The following is a 21054-nucleotide window of genomic DNA, read 5'->3' on the forward strand; positions in this document are numbered from 1 at the left end:
ATTGCTTATCGTTGGTATTTAAAAAGCTTAACTATAATTTAGGCTTACATTCTGCTTGTTTCTGTCTCTCATCTCTTCAATGAAAAGTTCAATGTACATTCATAATGAAACAAGATAAGTTGGAAAAATAAGTAGCTAATGAAGAAAGAAACGATATATACGAATTAAAATATCACCCTTTTATAAATCACATAAATTTGTGTCAAGCTTATATGTAAGCAACAAACTTGCAGCATGGTATATATGACAAAACTGATGCATAAATCATGATTAAGTAGTGACTAGGTAAAGTTTTTGTCCATCTGTAATCATATCCACATCCAAAAGTTTACCTGCATCTTCTGTTATGATACAAGAAGAGGGGAGAACATCCAAATTCAAATGAGTAGCTGCTGTTTTCATGAGCTCATCGATGTTTTCAGGAACCCATAATACAACTCCATACTTGGTTTGATCCTTTGGCTCCCATGGCTGATATGGGTAAACAGTGCATTTCCTTTCTGGCTTTCTATCTGTCACGAAAAGCCAAAGAAGTCCATCTTTAGAAGGTTGTTTTGAAATTAAGCAAAACTGAAAAGTTAAGTTTTACCACAATGAGGCCTGTGGTTATCTTTTGGATTTTTTGACAATGATAATTAGTCTGAAACTAGAAGTCAAGATACTTAAATACCTGTTGGTTCCAGCGAGGTTGAAGGGAAACCTGAGAGCTGGGAAGATTTGGCTTGCTCCAACAGTTTAATCAGTATTTTGTTTCCAGATACTCTTGCTTCATCGATCGGAGTGTTGCCCCATCTGCATATAGCCATCAATAAGACTACTATTATAGTCGTTTCGTTTGGGTCATCAATTTCAAGAAACCAATATCCTAAAAAATGCATATATATGAAAATCACAAACTTCTACCTGTCCCTCAAAAGAACACTAGCTCCAGCCTCCACGAGTAACTTTGCAATTAAATAAATTCCTTGTGAGGTTGCTACATGTAATGGAGTTCGAAAATCATAGTCTTTTGAATTTGGATCAATTCCATATGAAAGGATCCGTCGGATAAAGTCTAGGTCTCCTTTTGCCACATATGAACACAAAAAACTACCCGGATCTTGTATGTTTAGTAAACCACCTTCTTTTCCTATTAAGGAAGCAATGTTCTCGTGTCCATTCTTAATGGCTTCCAACAGCGGCGTATTTCCAAATTTATCTACAAGTAAAATGATGTTGGAAAATTGAAGCACAAGAATTTATAATGAGATGTGAAAATGGAAGGAGGTTAAAGTTTACCTGAAATGTTAACATCTGCACCATTTTGAATCAGAAAAAAAGCAATACTTTCATGTCCTTTTGATGCTGCAAGATGCTGTTCATACAAAAAAAAAAAAAGATGCTAACAAAATGTATGCAATTAATAAATGGTTTTTAAAATGTTAAATAAGTAACATATACCAGGGGTGACCTTCCATCATAATCTGTTTTATTTGGGTCAGCCCCAGCCCGAATTAAGCTTTTTAGCTGAGCCAAATCTCCATTATGGGCTGAACTATTGACCCTTAATGCAAGTTCTGCCTCTTGCATTTCAATGTGAACTGTAATATCTGTCACCATATGTTTCATTCGGACATCATTTTCTTTTCCCTGAAGCCATGTGTTTCAAAGTAAATAAAAATAATAACGTGGAAATCAATCTACATATATACTACGTAAGGCCGTAAAGGTATCACCTTCAGTAGATTATTCAGAATCTTCCGTCCATCTTGAAAATATATTTCAAGGATGTTAGAGAAAGATTGCTTATCAAGCCTCAAAAGTCGAGTAAGGTCTTGAACTCGAATGGTGTACGTTTGTGGAATGTTGCATAAAATGGAAACATCTCCAAACGAATCATGAGGGTTTAGAACCGATACTTTTTCTTCGGATCCATCTTCACATACAACTATCGCATCCTGTATCAATTCTAATCTGTAAGTGTTTGTTTAACTGTTAATGTCGAAGCGTAATCTGATAAATGTTGCAATTATAGGAATTTTTACCAGTTTGCCATGACAAACGAAGTAAACTTGATCAACCACAGTCCCTTGTTCCAATATTACTTCACCAGGAAGAAAAAACTCCTCGTGGACTCTTGTTACAACGTGATTTATGAATTCCGAAGAGCATCCTCTAAAAATAGATGCCTTTTCAATGTATGACTTGTATAAAGTTTCAGATATCTGCAAGATTTTACGGCATTGTTCAGCCAAAGCAAATTTAGCATTAAAAGTATTGCTGGTCTGCGTTACACATACCCTGGCACGGATAGAGCTTGGAAGGTCTTGAATAACAGCAGAATCAGTATAGCTACTATCATATTGTAGCCGCATGTGACCTTTAATTTGGTCACGTATATCTCTTCCTAATCTATTTCGGTTCATGTATTTCAGGAGATCCGTCATTCTATCCCTGTATCTTTCTGTCTTTGATCCTTTTACAATCAAAGCTGTCATATTACCGATCAAATAAGCACCAAGAACCATGTCAAATGAGACATAAACCATAACAAATATCATTTCTCTCAAGTTGACAGCATGAATATCTCCATAACCTATATAAACACAAGTCCACATTCATTCATCATTCACATTATATATATATGTATATCAATAAAGCAAGCAATAAAGAGTGATGACAAAATTACCCACTGTTGCCATAGTAACAATTGCAAAATATAATGAGGTGATATAGCGATTCCAGAGATCTATGTCTCTGAAGTTTGAGTAACTATAGTCGCCAAGTTTTAGGCTCCCAATCCATGTGTATTCCTCTTCTGCAGCTGGTAGAGTTGTAGCCAAATAATAGAATATACATGCTGCTGTATGCGTGCAGTAGAGCTCAACAGCAATTAGTTTTATAATCCTTGAGAACAAATACTTGACCCGTATGTCCTTTTCTAACTCAGAGAAAAACTTTAGAACCTTTCGTGCCCGTACCAACCTGATTAGTAAAAGGTATCTCACTTCTTCTTTTTTCCCAGAAGCCTGGTCATTACAATCTTATGAGCATTGGTTGTAAAAAAGTACTATTGCATTTACATGGAGTTAGAGAGTTACTGTGTAAAGAACGTCCCAAGGCATGCACGCAAGTACATCAAAGATGAAATGAGATTTCACGTATCTGCAATTAATATGTAAAATTATACAGAAATTTATAAATAGACAGAAATGTGAAGCAAAGATCGATACGATGGAATGTTTATCTTCATTATATGGCGGAGGATGTAAAACTGACCGAATAGCTATGAGACGTCGGCTAACGACAATCTTGTAGGTCTGACTGTCTCTATAAGCAACAAAGAATTGAAGGAAAATGTCGACGAGGAAAGCAGCCTGACTAAATATGTCTAGTAAATAAAGGTTTTCAGGCAATCCTCTAAAGAACCCAAACTCCATTGGTGTGAAGAAAGAAGAATACACTGCCCATAATAGTATAAATTTCTCCCACATTCGATACCATCTGCATTATAAACCTTTTAGTGCAAAATTTTAAACTTAAATTTGAATATGATACAAAACACAGAAAAATAGTATGTAATTTTAAGGTATGGTTTAGCATGACACAAAACAAATGATCCGATATGAAAGTGATAAGAAAATAGTACAGAATAGCTTCATATGCAGTGACTATATATGTAAGCCTGATATACTATTGGGCCTTAGGATTAATATGTATCACATATATTCAATATATGGACATCCCCAACCCTGATAATAACTGTCAGTAATTTTTTAAGTTTTCGGAGATCATATAGTCAATTTTTCTATGTTTATTCATTAGGAGTCATTATGGCCGCGTAACTTAAGGACAATGTGGTCCGTGTGAACAGGTACAACAATAGGATCATGGCAGTCGGCCTAGTAATTGAAGAAGAGACATTTATGATGTCAGTCAAGCGAGCTTGGGAGGGACATAAAAGAAGAGCTTTTGGGACTCACTAAACGAGATCGTTAGGGGATGCCCGCAGGATAATAGGAGGTGACTCGCCTTATATGCCTGCACTAACACACAAACACTCCAAGACCTCTCATTCACACACCCGCCTTATTGTACACTAAAACACAGTCACACACTACACTTGCATGTACACATATAATGGCTCATATCAGTAGGGAAAACGTATGACTGTCTATATCCTATCTCTGACTTTGACTATTGCTATTTTTCTATATATACATACGAGTATTTTCCTTTCCTTTCCTTTATTTGTTTTGCTTCTCCTTTTAATTTTGGAAAATGCTAAATGAAGCCTTAGGGCCTCACTTAACGTGCCTAAAAAGGTTGTACGTTTCCATATAAAAAGTCCACCCCTAATTTTTATGGTAAATGTACAATTACTTAATGCACCTTAACAAAAGCCTTCGTTTAGCAAAACCCTTTAATTTTTGGTTTTGTTTTCAAAACAAAGTGATTGTTAGTGTTTTTCCTTTTAAGTTTTGTATTTTCATCGACATCTAATTAATTTTATCATTGTTAATTAACAATTGTCATTGTCAATTATATCACAATATTATCTATCAACATCGAACAGCTAACTCGTAGGAGGGTGATGTAGTGGTGATTGGATCTTAATTGCCATGTTCGTTCTGTTGTCTGTCGTATACGACAATATAAAAACATGTTAATTTATGAACCAACGACCCCGCATATGGTTTTGGACAGCTGCCTTAGACCATGCCTCTTGTGATAATAATTATTCCAGTAACACATATAATACGAGTAACTATAACTATACACAAAATATGTGTGACAAAACGTGGCACAATAATCGCATTTTGTATATTTGACTTTTTATAAAAAATACTAGCTACATCATGACCTACTGCTTTGACTTTAGTAGCCATATACTCATATTCACTAACGAGCATGGTACCCGCGCCATGCAGCGGCAGTAACGGCGATGACGGTTTAGTGGTGTTGGTGACGGATGGTGATGACATCGATAATTGGTGTCGGGTAATGTAAGTTAATGTAAAGATAATAAAGTTTCATTTTTTTTTGTAAGGGTAATTTTGAAACTTCAGGGATAAGGTGTGTGAATATAATGTAAATGTTGAGGGTATTTTAGGAAGGAAAAATATGCTTAAATCTTAATTCCAATACCCTTAATAAGGGATTATAGATAAGTTGTACAATAAATTAATGGAAAATTATTAATCCTTTTGAATAATTAGCTTAAATATCCTTTTGACATGATCCGGTAAAATTAAGAGATAAGATATAGAATTACTGAATTTCAAATGTCATAATTTTATGATTTTAGGAGGGTTTTTTTAAATGAAAAATCATTTCCCTTAATTAAATTATATAAAATAATTACTTCATTGAACAACTCAAATATATTATGAGAAAAATAAATGTGTGATTTTATGTATCTAAGTTTAGATATATAAAACATATTAAATTTTCATTATTCGATATATAATAAATAAATATTAAGATATAATAAGTTTTATACCTATTCTAATATTAAATAGGTAACAATCACATATATTTATTTTTTATATAATCAACAATCATTTTCTTTTACAGATTTATCATATATAATAGAAATTGTGATACAAAATGAACCCAAATATGTATAATTTCTATTGTATATTAAAAGGATAGAAAAATATTCAGTCGGGTATAGTACGCATCTAAACCATACTAAAAGGGTATTCGCGCGATGCGGAGGTATAATGGTGACGGTGATGGTGGCGTGTGGCGGTAACAACGATGTAATGACAACAACGGTGGCAGTGGTGGTGTTGATGTGTATGTGTGAGAAAAATAAATGTGATTGTGTCTTGTGTGTTTGATATGTTAAGGGTAATTAGGGGTATTTTTGAAATAATGCTTAAGTTGCTTAATACCGGGGACTAGTTTGCTTTAATAGGATATCTACCAATAAACTAAAACATGATTGACATATTCTTGAAATGACACGTAGCGTAATACTTGATCGACACATGTCCTTTTAATATATTTATTTTATTAAATTAGTTTTTTTAGTTGTATATAAACTCAATTTTCTTATTAGACTTAGAATTAAATTCTAAAGTTTGACTTATTAATACAAAATACATTATAACCTTATTTGATTGATTGGTTTCTTATTAATAAATTGTCTCTTTTTCATTCTGAATTCTTCAAGTCTTATTACTTATATTATTTATAATAAGTTATTAACATGAAGACTTTAAAAATTTGAGTTTACGATCCGAAATCAGAAGGTTATTTATAATCATCCACTATGCTTACAAGTTCAGATTTTGATATGGTTTTAAAAATTTAAGGTAAATCCAAAACTCTAAACTAAACATATATTATATTTATCATTATTATTTATTATTATTTAGCTTTGACCATCGATTTAATTTAATTACAATTTATTTGATATTACGAATCATGTATACGGCTTATTCGAATTTTTTTATGATACAATCTATATAACTATCGTACATCATACGGGTATTAGGACTAGTAGAAATATAGATATAGATATATCTATACTTTCTTATAAAAAGAATAGCCCTTATGTTAAAAGTTACATGAAGATAAATGTCTAAAAACCCTTAATGATTATATTACACTATCAGATATTTATCTTTTAAAATATATTCATTAACCCTTTACTTCAATTACTTTTATATCAACTATCTACATCATTCGTCACCGTCTCTACCACCAACAGTCGTCCCCACCACTAGTGGCGGTACTAAAGGGGTGACAAGGGTGTATAATGCCCTCCAAAATTTATATTTTGTCATGTATTTTTATATTTTTCATAGATTCTTAAAAATTTCTTATAAGTTTTTAACATTTTGTCTATTTTCTATGTTTACTTTTCATGATTTTTCTAATTTTTTTTCCCTTTGAAATCTTTTTCCTAATACCGCCTCTGTCCACCATCATATTGTCACTATCACAAACACTGCTGTATTATACAAATACCGTGCTACTTTGAGTTAAATAAGTTTATTATTATCCCTGAATAATCAAAATATATGAAAACCATATTCATTTCCTAATTAAACAAGAAATTTGAAAACTTTTCTATTTTATATTGAGAGTTTTTACTCTGCTAAATATTAGGTGAGAGGCTTTTTTAACATAAATCCAATTAAAATTGCATAATCTAAATCTTCCATTATCATATTCGATCTAAACCCTTTTTTGAGGAATATATTTCCGATCCATCCCGTTGACAATCGATATCATATATCATAGGGTGAAACTACAATTGCGTAAAGCATTTGCATGGTTGGATTGATTTTGTTTCTGTATTATCACTAACCATTATATATCGGGGAATGATATATCTACACTAATTATTTGTCATCTACAATAATGTATGTTTCAGTTGTAAACTGTGCAGGAAAACATGTACATATGTTGTAGATGGCTAATATTATTGTAGATTTATCACTTCCCTAATATCAAGCCGCTAAACATGGTTTTATCCGACTTTGACTCTGTCTCAATACATGGCTTTCGATAACACTCCTCTTTTTGATAAGAACCATATTAATTAATTAAATAATTTACTAAAACGGCCACGATTGACAACAGCATTAGCTATAAAAAAAATATATAAATAGTCGAATCATTATCGATCCCTCCCCGCTAGTCACATGGCAAATAGGAGATTCCAATCACATAAATAACGTTATACAATATACCGGACGTGAAATGAAATTTGAACCCCTTAATACATTACCACTATTGTACATCATTTTTATTCTTGTTATTACTATCCTTATTTGAATCTCCAAACACTCCTATTTTTAATTATAAACGTGCATAGAAAGTAGAGACAAAATAAAGTAGAACAGGGGCCGATTTTATACTTGAATCAAATAAAGTAAGTAAAAACAAACGACGAGTCGACGACAAAGTATACATGTATAGAACAATGATGTCTGATTGTGGTCAATGAGATTCATTCATGGACGATTTTAAAAATGACGTTCGTTATCGTGTTACCTCATCCCAATTTAAATGTCTTAATTTAAATGTCTTAGTTTAATTGAGCAAGTCTTTTTGATAACTCTATACATTTTTGTTTATTATATATATATATATATATATATATATATATTTTTTGAACACTAGTGTAAAATACAATTACAACCCAATTCATTTATATATTTTACATTAACTATTATAAAATATAAACAAACTATAAATAAGACAATTAAATTAGGACCGATATAATTTAGCCTCATCATTAATTATTTTAATGAATGTGTATATAACAACCTTAAATAAAGTGGAAACAAGAAATTATAAAGAAAAGAAATAAAATCAAGAAGAAAAAGAAAAAGAAAAAGAAATGACCTGCTTCGTGGGTGGATGAAAAAACCTTTGATGCCATCAATAACTTTTTCTCTGTTGTGGCTACTTAAATCCAGTCCACCGATATCCCATGCCAACAATGTTAACATATTACGACGTCGTTTTCCCCTATCACTATCATCATCATCTTCATCTCGAATATCTTCCACTTTGTACTCATCTTCATGATCATTATCTTCTAATTTCTCCATACTCCTCCGACCAATATTATTATTGCTTCTTATCGGAGATAGTCGACCCGACATAATTTATTAGTACTGTATATTTATAGATAGATATAGATATATATGTTTTTACCTATAGTTGGTCATAAAATATGAGTCGAGTATTTAATGATTGTATGTTGTAAGGTTTTTTGCAGCATGGAAACCGGAAAGTTGCTATGTATGTATATATATTGAGTCACGAGATATGTATTGAAGACTTGTTCGTGTTTTGTGTGAAAGTTTTGTGAAAGAGAAATGTGGAAGCAAGCATCAGCACATATAGCCATCCCACTTGAATTAATATTTATATTTTTATTTATATTTCTAAATCTATAAATATAACTTTGTTCAGAGGTGTTTAACGATTTTGGTTCATGAATTTGTTTATTTTCATGATATGCAAATTGTGTTTTTTTTAAAAAAAATTTGATAATTCCAGAAGCTTGAGTAAAGTTAAATCAAACCAAATTAAATAGTGCAAACTTAATTTTTAGACAAATGTCATTTTATTACTAACGTTTTGGTCAATAAAATCTAAACAATATATTTTTTTTCAATCTTTCACAGTTTTGTCAGATAAAAGTATTTGAATTGTTTATAAAGTACTCACGTAATACAACAACGATAACAGGGTGATTGTGACGACTACTAGTGTGGTTGTAGCGACTATGGATAAGCATATGACCCGAAAATCTGAGACGACCCAGGCCGATCAAACCCGATTCGAATCGACCAGCCTGATAGAGTAACAGATCGGGTCATGGGTTTGATTTTGTTGCAGTATCGGGTTTAGCGTCGGGTCGGGCCAGACGGGGCTTTGACACGTGATGAACAATTTCCCCTTACACCCGAGAACTGAACCCGACCTGCCCGATAAGGTAAGGGGCCGCATCACAGGTTCAATTTTTTATTCCACTGCCGAGTTTCGGGTTTGAACAGACCGGGTTTTAACCCATGCTCATACCTAGTGACAATAAGGCCGGTGCTTATAGCAGTCCTGGGCTCGCGTCTTCAGGCCATAGGATGCAGGACTTCAATTGGCCGTGAGCATCCGAAGTCGAGTATCTTGTGTCAGAGTTTTTGAGGAGAAGATGGGGGACGCTCCTGTGGGGTCCAAAAACGGTCGAATGCATGTTAAATAAAAAAAAAAAATTTGTTTTCTTCTCATTTCAAACGGCTAGTATTCAAAACAAATGTGTGTATCTTAATCTTCTTAAATCAACGAGCTACTGCATCTTTTTTCTTCACCTTTCAACCGAACACCATCACCCAAAATCAAACCACATCCTCTACATATAACCAAACCATGTCTAAGAAAAACACCCAAAATCAACACAAAAAGAACAATGTTTGCGATGACATGCTTCAAAATCTTCTTGACTTTCCTCCACTACCATCACCGGCAATGTCGAGCTCGAACCCACATGGTCAATCTTCCAACTCCCAATTCCCACTCAACTTCGGTTCACCATTGCCGATGCCGTATAATGTCAACCCGTATTCTACTTCGTTCTACGATCAAGTTGGGTACAACCCGATCGAGGGTCTAAATAGTGCAAACAATCTTTTGTTACTGCAACAATGGCAAGCTCAAATAATGCAACACACAGCAGCAACAGCGACAGCACCACCACCACCGCAACAGCAACCGATTCCCATTGATGACGAAGTGGATAATGAAAGAGCGGGAACTAGTGTCGCTTCTGCGACTCCTGTAGAAGACGAGGAAGTGAAACCGACAAAGCGGTTGACGAAAAAAAACAGGGAGGTGGCAGAAAAGAAGAAGTGGAGCGAAAATGAATGTGTGATATTGACTAGGAGTTGGGTGCATGCTACCGAGGACGCCATCAAAAGGAATGGACAAACGGAAAACGTGTTTTGGACAACAATTGAGAACTTGTTTAACACCACATCAAAAGAAGGTTACCGTAACATAAGTCAACTTCATGGCAAATGGAACAAAATCAAATTCGGTTGTAAGAATTTTGGAGTTGTGTTTAAAAGGTTTAGTGACGAAGGATGTCAAAGCGGGGTGGACAAAAAGCATATTTTTGATACCGTCCATGAACAATACATGCGGGAGTATGGGCCGAGTAGATTTGCGTTTGAGAAGTGTTGGGAAATCCTAAGAGGTTTTCCAACATTTTGGAATGACCACGGGACACAAAAGCAAGCGGTGTGGGTGGATTTGGGTGACAACGGTGAGCCGGGGACACAAAACCCGGCTGTTGACGACTTGTTTAGAGATGACCCCATTAAGAGACCATTGGGGCGTAATGTTAGCAGAAAGTTGTCCCAAAATTCTGATACGGGTTCTAGTAGATCATCCACCGGGTCAGAGGCGTAATTGAAGCTCGACGAAATGCTCAGGTTACAGAAGGAATCTCTAAAGAAAACAGATGAAGATCGGATGAAGTTTGAAGAGGATCGGAAGGCAAGGAAAGCTTCTCGTCGCATGAAGGAAGTTATGGAGGCGTTTAAGTTTCTTCAGAACCCGGTGCCCACTGATATGCCTAGGAAGCAGTTGAAAGTGCTTCTTAATTATCGTAAGTCTTTGATGGATGAGTATGGGGATGAGTTTGTAGAGATGGGTGACAGTGACGAGGAGAGCGACGAGTAGTTCTTATTATGTTATCATGTTGTTGTTGTTTTGCTTTAAAATAAATTGTCGTTATGAACAATCGCTATGTTTTTTTTTTTAATTTTGTTGTAACTTTTTTTAATTAAATGTGGTGTGGTTTTATAAAAAAAAATGTGTTTTTTCAAGTTAATGTTATGTGTTTTAATGTTAAATAAATATGTTGGTTAAATATATATAGTTATAAAAAATGTTAAAAGAATTGATGATGTGGTGAAAAAGTTCTGAAGAAACTGTCCTTATATACAGTGAGAGTCCCGAGGAGAGTCCTGAGTAATGTGATACTGACGTGACAGACAAGAAGTCCTGAGGAATCTCCTCAGCACAGGCCTAAGTAAACTTTATATACCAAATATTTTGGTTTTTATGTTTTATACTTTTGTTATCCATCAGACATTTCCATTTTCACCATAACTTTTCATTTTTTATATTCTTCTTCCATCAAAATTTTGTGTTTAAAATACGGTGATTATGATCATGTGTTTTTTATGTAGTAGTTGTTTGTTTTTTATGTAGTAGTTGTTGCTCGTATATGTTAAAGTTCATAGACCGAATTCAATATCAACGAGAGTAAGTACTTGCGCGTTGCGGCGGTGAGATGGTGGGGGTGATAGCTAGGTCAGAGAGTGTGATAGTCAAATGCCTACGGCCTCCGCCCTCCGCCCTCGGATTTAAAAATTCGTCGAAAGTATATCGAATGACATCTCTAATGAAAGAACATGAAATTTTAAGAACACCATACAATTTTTATAATTTATCGACGTATGATTTTTGAGATAAAAGATTTTGAATGAATTTGATGAATAAATGATTTATGAAGGAGAGAGAAAAAAGATGATTGGTTGAGATTTGAGGAGAGAGAAAAGGTATTATGGTTATTTTAGATAAATATAGAATAGATGAGAAGGGTATTTTGAGAATGTACTTAAAATCAATATTGAAAATTTTAACTTAATGTTGAAAATCTGAAAAGAATCTGCTTTATAATATAGTATAGATAATCGGGTCTAATGCTATTTTAACTTATAACAAAATCACATATAAACAAGCTTAAAATTAATATATAAGTCGTATATAATAATAATTGAAAATTCATAATCACCAACAGTTGTCTTGAACATGCAGATAAATTACTAATCTTTTAATTATACAAGGTCGACGAAAAATGTTGCTTTCGATATTAAATAATTGTCGATTATGTACATAGTATAAGCTAGGACCATGTGGCATATAACATGACGATACACAAATGACCCCTAGTCACAAAATCGGATTGTTCAGCACTTCAGCTATAACATCTAACTAAATGAATTGATATTATAAATTTAATGATCTAATATACAAATAAGTTGATAAAATGATCATGTGGTTTGTCATTTTATCAATTTTTGCCTCTATGCTATTTTTTATTATTATTTTATCATGTGGTGACTTTTTGCTTTATTAGAACCCCTCACTTTAACAACCGTTAATTTGAATCCGTTAAGTCCCTCATGTGCATCACACATGAGGGCATTTTAGTCTTTTTCACCAAAAAACCCTCTCTTTCTTCTCTCTTTTTTTAGATTCAACTCAACTTTTTTTTTTTTCCAAATCCAAACACAAAATCCTCACTAAATTCTGTGTGTCTCTCATTTAGGAAATTCATGCATCATCTTCCAGTCGAATTTCTCATCCCATTATTACTCAATCATTTTATTTTGAGAATCCGAAATCAATAACAATCATGTTTAATACCTTACAATTTCTACAAAATCATCTGAGATGTTCCATTACTAGTGGCAGAATTAGACACGAAAGTGACCGGTAGCACAATTTTTTCTGCTAGTTTTGTATCGGCATAAAGTAACGATAACAATGATAACGAATAAATTGTTACGACTTCTAGAGTTTTTTTTAATGATTTTTGGCTATTTATAATGGATTTTTAAGAATTTTTTGACACTTTTAATAGTTTTTTTTATCATTTAGTTGTACAGATACATTTTTGTAAGTTTTATTGATATAAAAATATTTCAAAAGTTTAAAGTTGGTCACATTAACCGGTATCTCATATTTATTTGACCCGTATCACCAATAAAAAAAGCATTAGTTTTTGAAAAAAATTTATTACATGAATTTAGCGGACCTGTAGCCCCGGCTACCCGTAACTTGAATGTGACCCTGTCCATTACTCGAAGCAAGCAAGTAAGTAAGTAAGTAACTGCTCAGTGCCACCTTTCGCGGATTTTGAGCCCCAATACCTCGACGGTGTATAGGGGAGGTTAAGATGTAGGCAAACCTCACCTCTACCTAAGTAGAGAGGCTGCTTCCAGTTTCTACCTAAATGGTAGAAAAGGCCCTCCAACCTTTGTATGGGATGAGGATCGAACCTATGATCTCTGTCTCCAAAAGCAAAGGTATTTACCACTGATCCAACCATACTGCTTTAATGTTTATTTCAACCGAATATACCCTTGATCATCATGAAAGAAAAAAAGATTGTCAATATACTTTTCTAAGTAATAGTCCAAACTCCAAAGGTAGGACTGTAGGAGTCGAGTCAGTCCACTAGTAAGTATACTTATTTAATTAGCTTTTCTTTAGTATTATTATTATTATATAAAATAAAATGATCTACACTTCTACTTATTTTATCAACATCTAATGCTACTGATAAGATAAGAGGATTACTTAATTATGAAAGTTTTTCTCTGAATCGATATCCACGACCATAATACTTTTTCTTCTTTTTTTTCTTGAGAACAACCCATGACCATAATACTTATGCCAAACTAAACCACTATTGGAAATCTGGAATCATCGTACCCATCATTTGAGAGCCTCGATCCCAAGCATGTCCAACACAAGGAAAATGTAAATTGTGCTTGCGGCTAACAATATATATCAAACCTTTGTTAGCAAATTATGAACAGATTAAGCGGAAGCAAAAATAGAGAGAAAATTGATATTTGGAGTTTCAGATTTCTTGAATTAATTGAGGAAATGAAAAATAATACAGACTTTTAAATACTCGTTAACCGCCTAAACTAACTAGTTTAGCTATTTACAACTTTATTCCCTCTAGTAACAATTTGTACAAATCTATATTAAACTATCTGAATATATACAATCTATATACCCCCTCAAGTCGGAAGTTCTTATAAACCCACTTGTGACTCAAAATCAAATGCTGAGAAGAACCCAAGGCTTTTGTCATCAAGTCTGCCAATTGAAGATTTGTAGGAATGTAAGCCGTTTGCAGGAATCCTTCTTGCACTTTATCCCTTGTAAAATGGCTATCGATATCAAGATGTTTGGTGCATTCATGATAGCATAGATTGGCTGCTATTTGTTGAGCAGCTTTGTTGTCACAGAATAAAGTCAATGGCACTTTAACCTCAATGTGTAGATCTTTCAATAAGTAATTAAGTCAGCCATAGCAATTCGCATGTAGTAGCAGCCATACTTCTGTACTCTGCTTCAGTGGAAGATCTAGAAACTGTAATTTGTTTCTTAGTCTTCCAAGATACCAAAGAATGACCCAGAAAAATACAATAACCAGTGAGAGACTTTCTGGTCATAATACAAGTAAATTGAAGATTTGTCTGCACAGGATAGAATAAACCTTTTGAAATTGACCCTTTCAAATATCTCAAAAGATGAATAGCAGCCTGCATATGTGGTTGTTTAGGACTGGAAACGAATTGACATAGATGCTGAACAACATAAGATATGTCTGGCCTTGTCATAAAAAGGTATAACAATCTCCCAACCAATCTTCTATATGATTCAGGATCTGGTAAAGCATCACCTTTATCTAAAGAAAGTTTAAGATGAATGGGCAGAGGAAATGAAACTGGTTTTGCACCAGTTAAACCAACATCTTTTAAAAGATCCAAAGTATATTTTCTTTGGTTCAAATAAGTGCCAACTTCGGTCCTGCATAACTCAATACCTAAAAAATACCTTGCTAATCCCAAATATGGTAAATTTCTTATCCAATACAATTTTGATCTGAGCAATTTCTTGATCACAATTTCCTGTTATCATAATATCATCCACATAGACCAAAACAGCAGTGAAACCATGTTCATTGGTTTTGCCAAACAATGAATAATCATGTTTAGACTGAATAAAACCCAAAGTAACCAAGAATTTTGACAATTCTTGATTCCACTGTCTGGAAGCTTGTTTTAAACCATATAAAGATTTTGTTAATTTACATACTTGACCAGGTTGAGCTTTCACATATCCTGCAGGTGGTTGCATATAAATTTCTTCATCTACAAAACCATGCAAAAATGCATTATTTACATCCAACTGATGTAAAGGCCACCCTTTAGCAGTTGCTATAGCAATGAGAACCCTAACAGTAGCAGCTTTGGCAACAGGAGAAAAAGTGTGTTTATAGTCAATACCCTGTTGTTGATTAAAACCTCTTATAATTACCAATCTAACCTTATATCTTTCTATAGAGCCATCAGACCTATACTTTATCTTGTATACCCATATAGAAGAAATAGCTTCATGTCCTTTAGGTAAATCAGTTAGTACCCATGTTTCATTTTGCTCTAAAGATTTAAGCTCCTTAATTATGGCCTCTACCCATTCCTTCACTTTAGATGCTTGATTATATGTAGAAGGTTCCATAGTACTTAACACATGTGCTAAAGAAGCCACATATTCTTGATCATGTGAAGCAAAATCATGTTCATGAAACAAAGGATAAAGAGGACTAGCATTTAAACCAGCCACTGAAGAGGCTGCTGATTTCCTCTTATTACAAAACACACAATCCCGCATCCAGTTTGGAGTGGTAGTAGCTCTGGCAGACCTTCTTAAAGGAGGTACCATAGAAGATTGTAGGGGCACAGTAGGTTGTGTTTCATCAGTAGGATGTGTTACCTCAGTTTGAACAGGATTAGGGTTGACAGAAACATTAACAGGATTAAGGTTGACAGATCCCAAATCTTCTTCTTCAGTAGATAAAGGTACAAGGGAAAATGATTGCTTAACAGATAAATCTGGAATATTACTTTGAATTTCTTTAAATGGAAAAATGCCTTCATTAAAAATCACATCTCTGCTTGTGAAAATTTCTTTGCCACCCAAACTATATAGAAGATAACCCTTCTGACCAGGAGGATACCCCAACAAAATACATCTTTCACTTCTAAAATCAAATTTATCTTTGTGTGGTTTGGTGTTGACAGCATAACAAAGACAACCTATAACCATCAAATGATCATAATTAGGTGGTTTACCATGCAATTTCTCAAATGGTGTTTTCCAACCTAAAATCTTCACTGGCATTTTATTAATCAAGTAGGTAGTTGCTAAGATACAATGACCTCAAAACCTTGTAGGTAATCCTGCATTAAATTTCAAAGCTCTTGCAGTTTCTAAAAGGTGTCTATGCTTTCTTTCCACTATACCATTCTGTTGAGGTGTGTAAACCATAGACCTTTGATGAACAATCCCATGTTTTTTAAGTAAAACTAAGACATCCCCATTTACAACTTCAGTACCATTATCAGATCTAAGAAGTTTAGGAATTCTGCCAAAATGATTTTTGACATAGGAAAGAAAACTAGATAAGATAGAAAGGACTTGATCTTTAGTATGCAATAAATATGTCCAAGTGCATCTACTAAAGTCATCAACAATGGTGTAAAAATATTGAACACCATTAAGAGCAGGAGTTTTATAAGGATCCAAAAGATCAACATGTAACAATTCAAAGGAATTAAAGAATGAGATTGACTTCTAGGAAAAGGGCAGTCTATGCTGTTTGGATAACAAACAAGTATCACAAAAGAAATTGGATACATTCACATGTTTATAAGCATCCAAATGAACCATTTTAGACATAGAAGTATAGCCCATTCTAACATGAAACAAATCAACAGATACATCACTGGAAGTGGAAATGTTCGCAACATTATTGACAAAATTATTTACAAAAGGAAAGACAAGCAGAGAAATTGACAGAAGGAACACTTTCAGAAGGTTTGCACAAATATAGCTTTTTGTGACCTTTTCCAACAGTCACCAACTGATTAGTGGAAAGGTCCTGAAAAACAAACCAAGTAGGACCAAAAATTGCAATTAGAGGTTTGGAATTTAAAAGTTGACCAATAGATAATAAGTTGATTTGGAATTCAGGAACATAGAAAACATTGGTGAGAGTGAGGTAAGTATTAATTTGAACATCGCCAACTTTGGTCACCATTTTAAATCTACCATCTGGTAATTTGACCTTAATGGGAGTGGATAAAATTCTAATGGACTGAAGTAAATGTAAATGAGGAGTCATATGATCAGTAGCCCCATATCAGTGATCCAATCATTCACAATGTCAATACTAACATGGCAAACTAGAGCATGCAGTTTTTCATAAGAGGAAGTATCAATACCTGCATGAGGATGAGATGGACCAACCCCATTATTGACTTTAGTTAACTCCACATTTTTACCCTTTAACATTTTCATCATCTCATTGCAAACTGCAACAACCAAATTCTGCTCAAACTCACTCTTGTTACCAAATTCTGCTCAAACTCACTCTTGTTATTACCCTGCAACTCATTCTCATAGGAATAATCAAATGGAGATTCCTTTGTTCCCAAATCAATTCCAACCTGAGCATCCATCTTACTACCTTTCTTGGTCTTTTTCCCTTTGTACCAGTCAGGATAACCCAATCTTTCAGAACATTGCTCAAAATTGTGACCATCTTGTTTACAATAAGTACAATGTTTTATCTTAAACTGATCAGCATTCCTATAATCCTTCCTAAACCCCGTTCTAGCATTATTCTGATTAGCAAAATAGGCAGAAGGATCAGACACACTATTAGTAACTTGTTTTTGTTTCTCAATTTATTGTACAATGTAATATGCCTTATTAATATTGGGCAAAGGATCCATAGACAAAATCTGATTCCTAACAGACTCAAAATTATCATTCAACCTCATCAAGAATTGCATCAACTTAGTTCTACTCTCAATTTCAGAAATCTTCTTGGTAATGCCACAAGCACACTCCTGCATCTTTCCACACACACAAGCAAAAATTCCATTCAAGCTACTTAATTCATCCCAATATTTTCTCATCTTATTGTAATAGGTAGCAATAAAGAGATCACCTTGACTAACCTTACTAAATTCCCTTTCAACTTGATAGATGGGAGGACCATTACTTTGTCCATATCTCTCACCTATTTCTTTCCAAAGTTCTTTAGCAGATTGAGCATATAGAAATGCTTCTGACAATTCAGCAGTCATTGAATTAAGAATCCAACAAGTGACCATATAATCACATCGAATCCACCTGCCATAGTTAGCATCAGTAACTGCCGGCTTAGGTGTGGATCCATCAACAAAACCTAATTTCAGCTTTGCACCTAACGCCATTTTCACATTTCTAATCCAACCAAAGTAATTTCCTCCATTAAATGGAGTATTAGTAAGCATCATACCAGGATGATCCGAACTCGCCAAGAAAAGAGGATCATTATTCATAGAAGTTAGGGTTTCAACAGAAGTTCTTTGAAAGGAAGATTCTGGAGGAGTTGTATCAACAGGTTCAGTAACCGCCATTTCTTTAAGAAAAACAATATTTTTAATATTTTTCAGTTAAAAAAAAACCCTAGATTTTTAGATTTTTGATTAACACACTTCAATCACAAATTGAAGCAAAAATTAAGTAAAAATCGTAGCGAATCAATGAAAAATATCACCAAAAACGATCGAATCAAAGAAAAATTGACCTAAAAATGATCAATTTCAGATTCAATGACCAGAAAAGATGAAAACAATACGCCGTTGATCGGAATAATCAACCGGAAGATATCAAAACGAGCGAAATTCTGTTCTCTGATACCATATGAACAGATTAAGCGGAAGCGAAAATAGAGAGAAAATTGATATTTTGGATTTTCAGATTTCTTGAATTAATTGAGGAAATGAAAAATAATACAAACTTTTAAACACTCTTTAACCGCCTAAACTAACTAGTTTAGCTATTTACAACTTTAGTCCTTCTAGTAACAACTTATACAAACCTATATTAAACAATCTGAATATATACAATCTATACAAATCCTACGTACGATCCTAGCCAATCCATCCAAATTGTTTATCAACATTGAGATGGAAATGACAATTATTTGGGTAATTAAGTGTCACTTTTGAAAAAGAAAATTTGAGAAATCCATAAACCATCTCAATCAAAAACCATATGATCTTCAAACCACAAATCACGATCTCGAAACATACAAACTGAATTCCGTGTTACACGAACCATATGAACTATTGCTAACAGCTCATAACCACATCCCAAAAACGTGGTACATCAAAAAGGCACGATCAATCATCAAAAACCAAATACTACATAAAACCATATAAAAGGGAAAACCATTGATAAAAACATGTAAATGGGTGAAATTGGAACTTGACCTTAAAAACACAAAGTAATCCGATTCACTAAACTGTTCGTCCATTTATGTTCTTTTTTCCTCTAAATTCATATATACTAGTTAAAGGCAAAACAAAATGATTAAACATTAAAAAGAAAGAAAAAAAACCCACGTTAATGTGAATTGATTTATCTCGACACAAAATGGTTTCTTGTGTAAAATAAGCTTGGTATCTTTGAAATAAGTTGAGACTTAGAGTGGAAACAAGTATATCCAAAGAATGCTTTTAATCTTTTCGAATATATGCTCACTTAACAACAATGGCTATAAAATCTAAACTAAATTTATTTGCTAAGATTAATGGTGTTTAAGCTATTCCATTGAGGATACCCATCATATTCGATGGTCATAATATTTCTAACTCATACAATATACATAAAGTAGATATATGTTGTATATCATGAACCTAAAAAAGTTAAAACCGTCTATATTTGCAATCTTATCATGTAAAAATCGTACATGCTTTTAACTTTCAATTAGTTTTGGCCAAATATATCCATCGGTCTCTATATATATATACAATCTATATTCAAGAGACACAAAAACTTATCTTTAATAGTAACCATTCCTTAACATTATTTATTAATGCACATTGTATTTTTATTATGATGTGATATGATATCGTCATTAATAATCTTTTATATGTACATTATATGTGTATAAACTATAAACCATATTAATGGTAACTTAAGACTACCTTTAACAAATTCCAAAAACTAAATATTCCAGGTTTTTTTTTACCACCAGTGAAATAAGTCACAGATTAAAGTTAAATCCAAAAGGGAAGATACAAGTATTTTGTCCCACATCGGTCAGATATGTAAAATATGAGATGTTTATAAACACAACAAACGGAAAACGAAGCACGACCTTACTTGAACAGGATCTGTTCTATAGGCTCGTACCTCTGTATCCTTGATTCCTATCAAGACAGAAACCCATGTCTGGTTGATGAATCAGAACCATGTAACCAGAGCGTGATTAACCGAGCCTTATGGTCTTGACCATGGCTCAGTAGAGGATCGTTGCCAGCCCATCTAATGGGTCCTGGCATGGTTACATGGTTGTCTGACAGACAAATTAACATTTTTAAAAAAACATTTTTCTGAGTTATGAGTCTGATTTTTTAGTGCAGTATATACTCGTATATTTTAGAATCTTATTTATACTTGATAAACCTGGGATGTTGGTTTTGTAGGTCTCTGAGAGATAGAGTGAACATGTTGTTAACTTTGAGATGCAATCCAACTGTTCGATGAAATGCCTGAACGAGGTTTACTTTATATATATATATATATATATATCATTATGATTATACTGTTTCTATCTCGTTTTTGTCATTATAATATATGGTATATCTATTTGTTTGATATGAGGAGTGATAT

General features: G+C 33.5%; 1 protein-coding gene and 1 non-coding gene across 2 annotated transcripts; one reads left to right on the forward strand and one right to left on the reverse strand.

The window, feature by feature from the left end:
- Positions 1-147: 147 nt before the first annotated feature.
- LOC122603458 (potassium channel SKOR-like) lies at positions 148-8796 on the reverse strand. Its single transcript, XM_043776168.1, has 12 exons — positions 8347-8796; positions 3259-3483; positions 3081-3144; positions 2669-3008; positions 2280-2575; positions 2025-2204; positions 1716-1937; positions 1441-1629; positions 1279-1354; positions 904-1198; positions 671-792; positions 148-512 (listed from the first exon to the last, which is right to left on the reverse strand). The coding sequence occupies exons 1-12, from the start codon at positions 8607-8609 to the stop codon at positions 271-273; spliced, it is 2514 nt and encodes an 837-aa protein (XP_043632103.1). The 5' UTR covers positions 8610-8796; the 3' UTR covers positions 148-270.
- An 11738-nt stretch (positions 8797-20534) lies between these two features.
- LOC122606380 lies at positions 20535-20747 on the forward strand. Its single transcript, XR_006324892.1, has one exon. It is a non-coding gene; the product is annotated as a small nucleolar RNA U3 (small nucleolar RNA).
- The last annotated feature ends 307 nt before the right edge of the window (positions 20748-21054 follow it).

Source organism: Erigeron canadensis, chromosome 6, assembly GCF_010389155.1.
Source record: "Erigeron canadensis isolate Cc75 chromosome 6, C_canadensis_v1, whole genome shotgun sequence".
Taxonomy (NCBI): Eukaryota; Viridiplantae; Streptophyta; class Magnoliopsida; order Asterales; family Asteraceae; genus Erigeron; species Erigeron canadensis.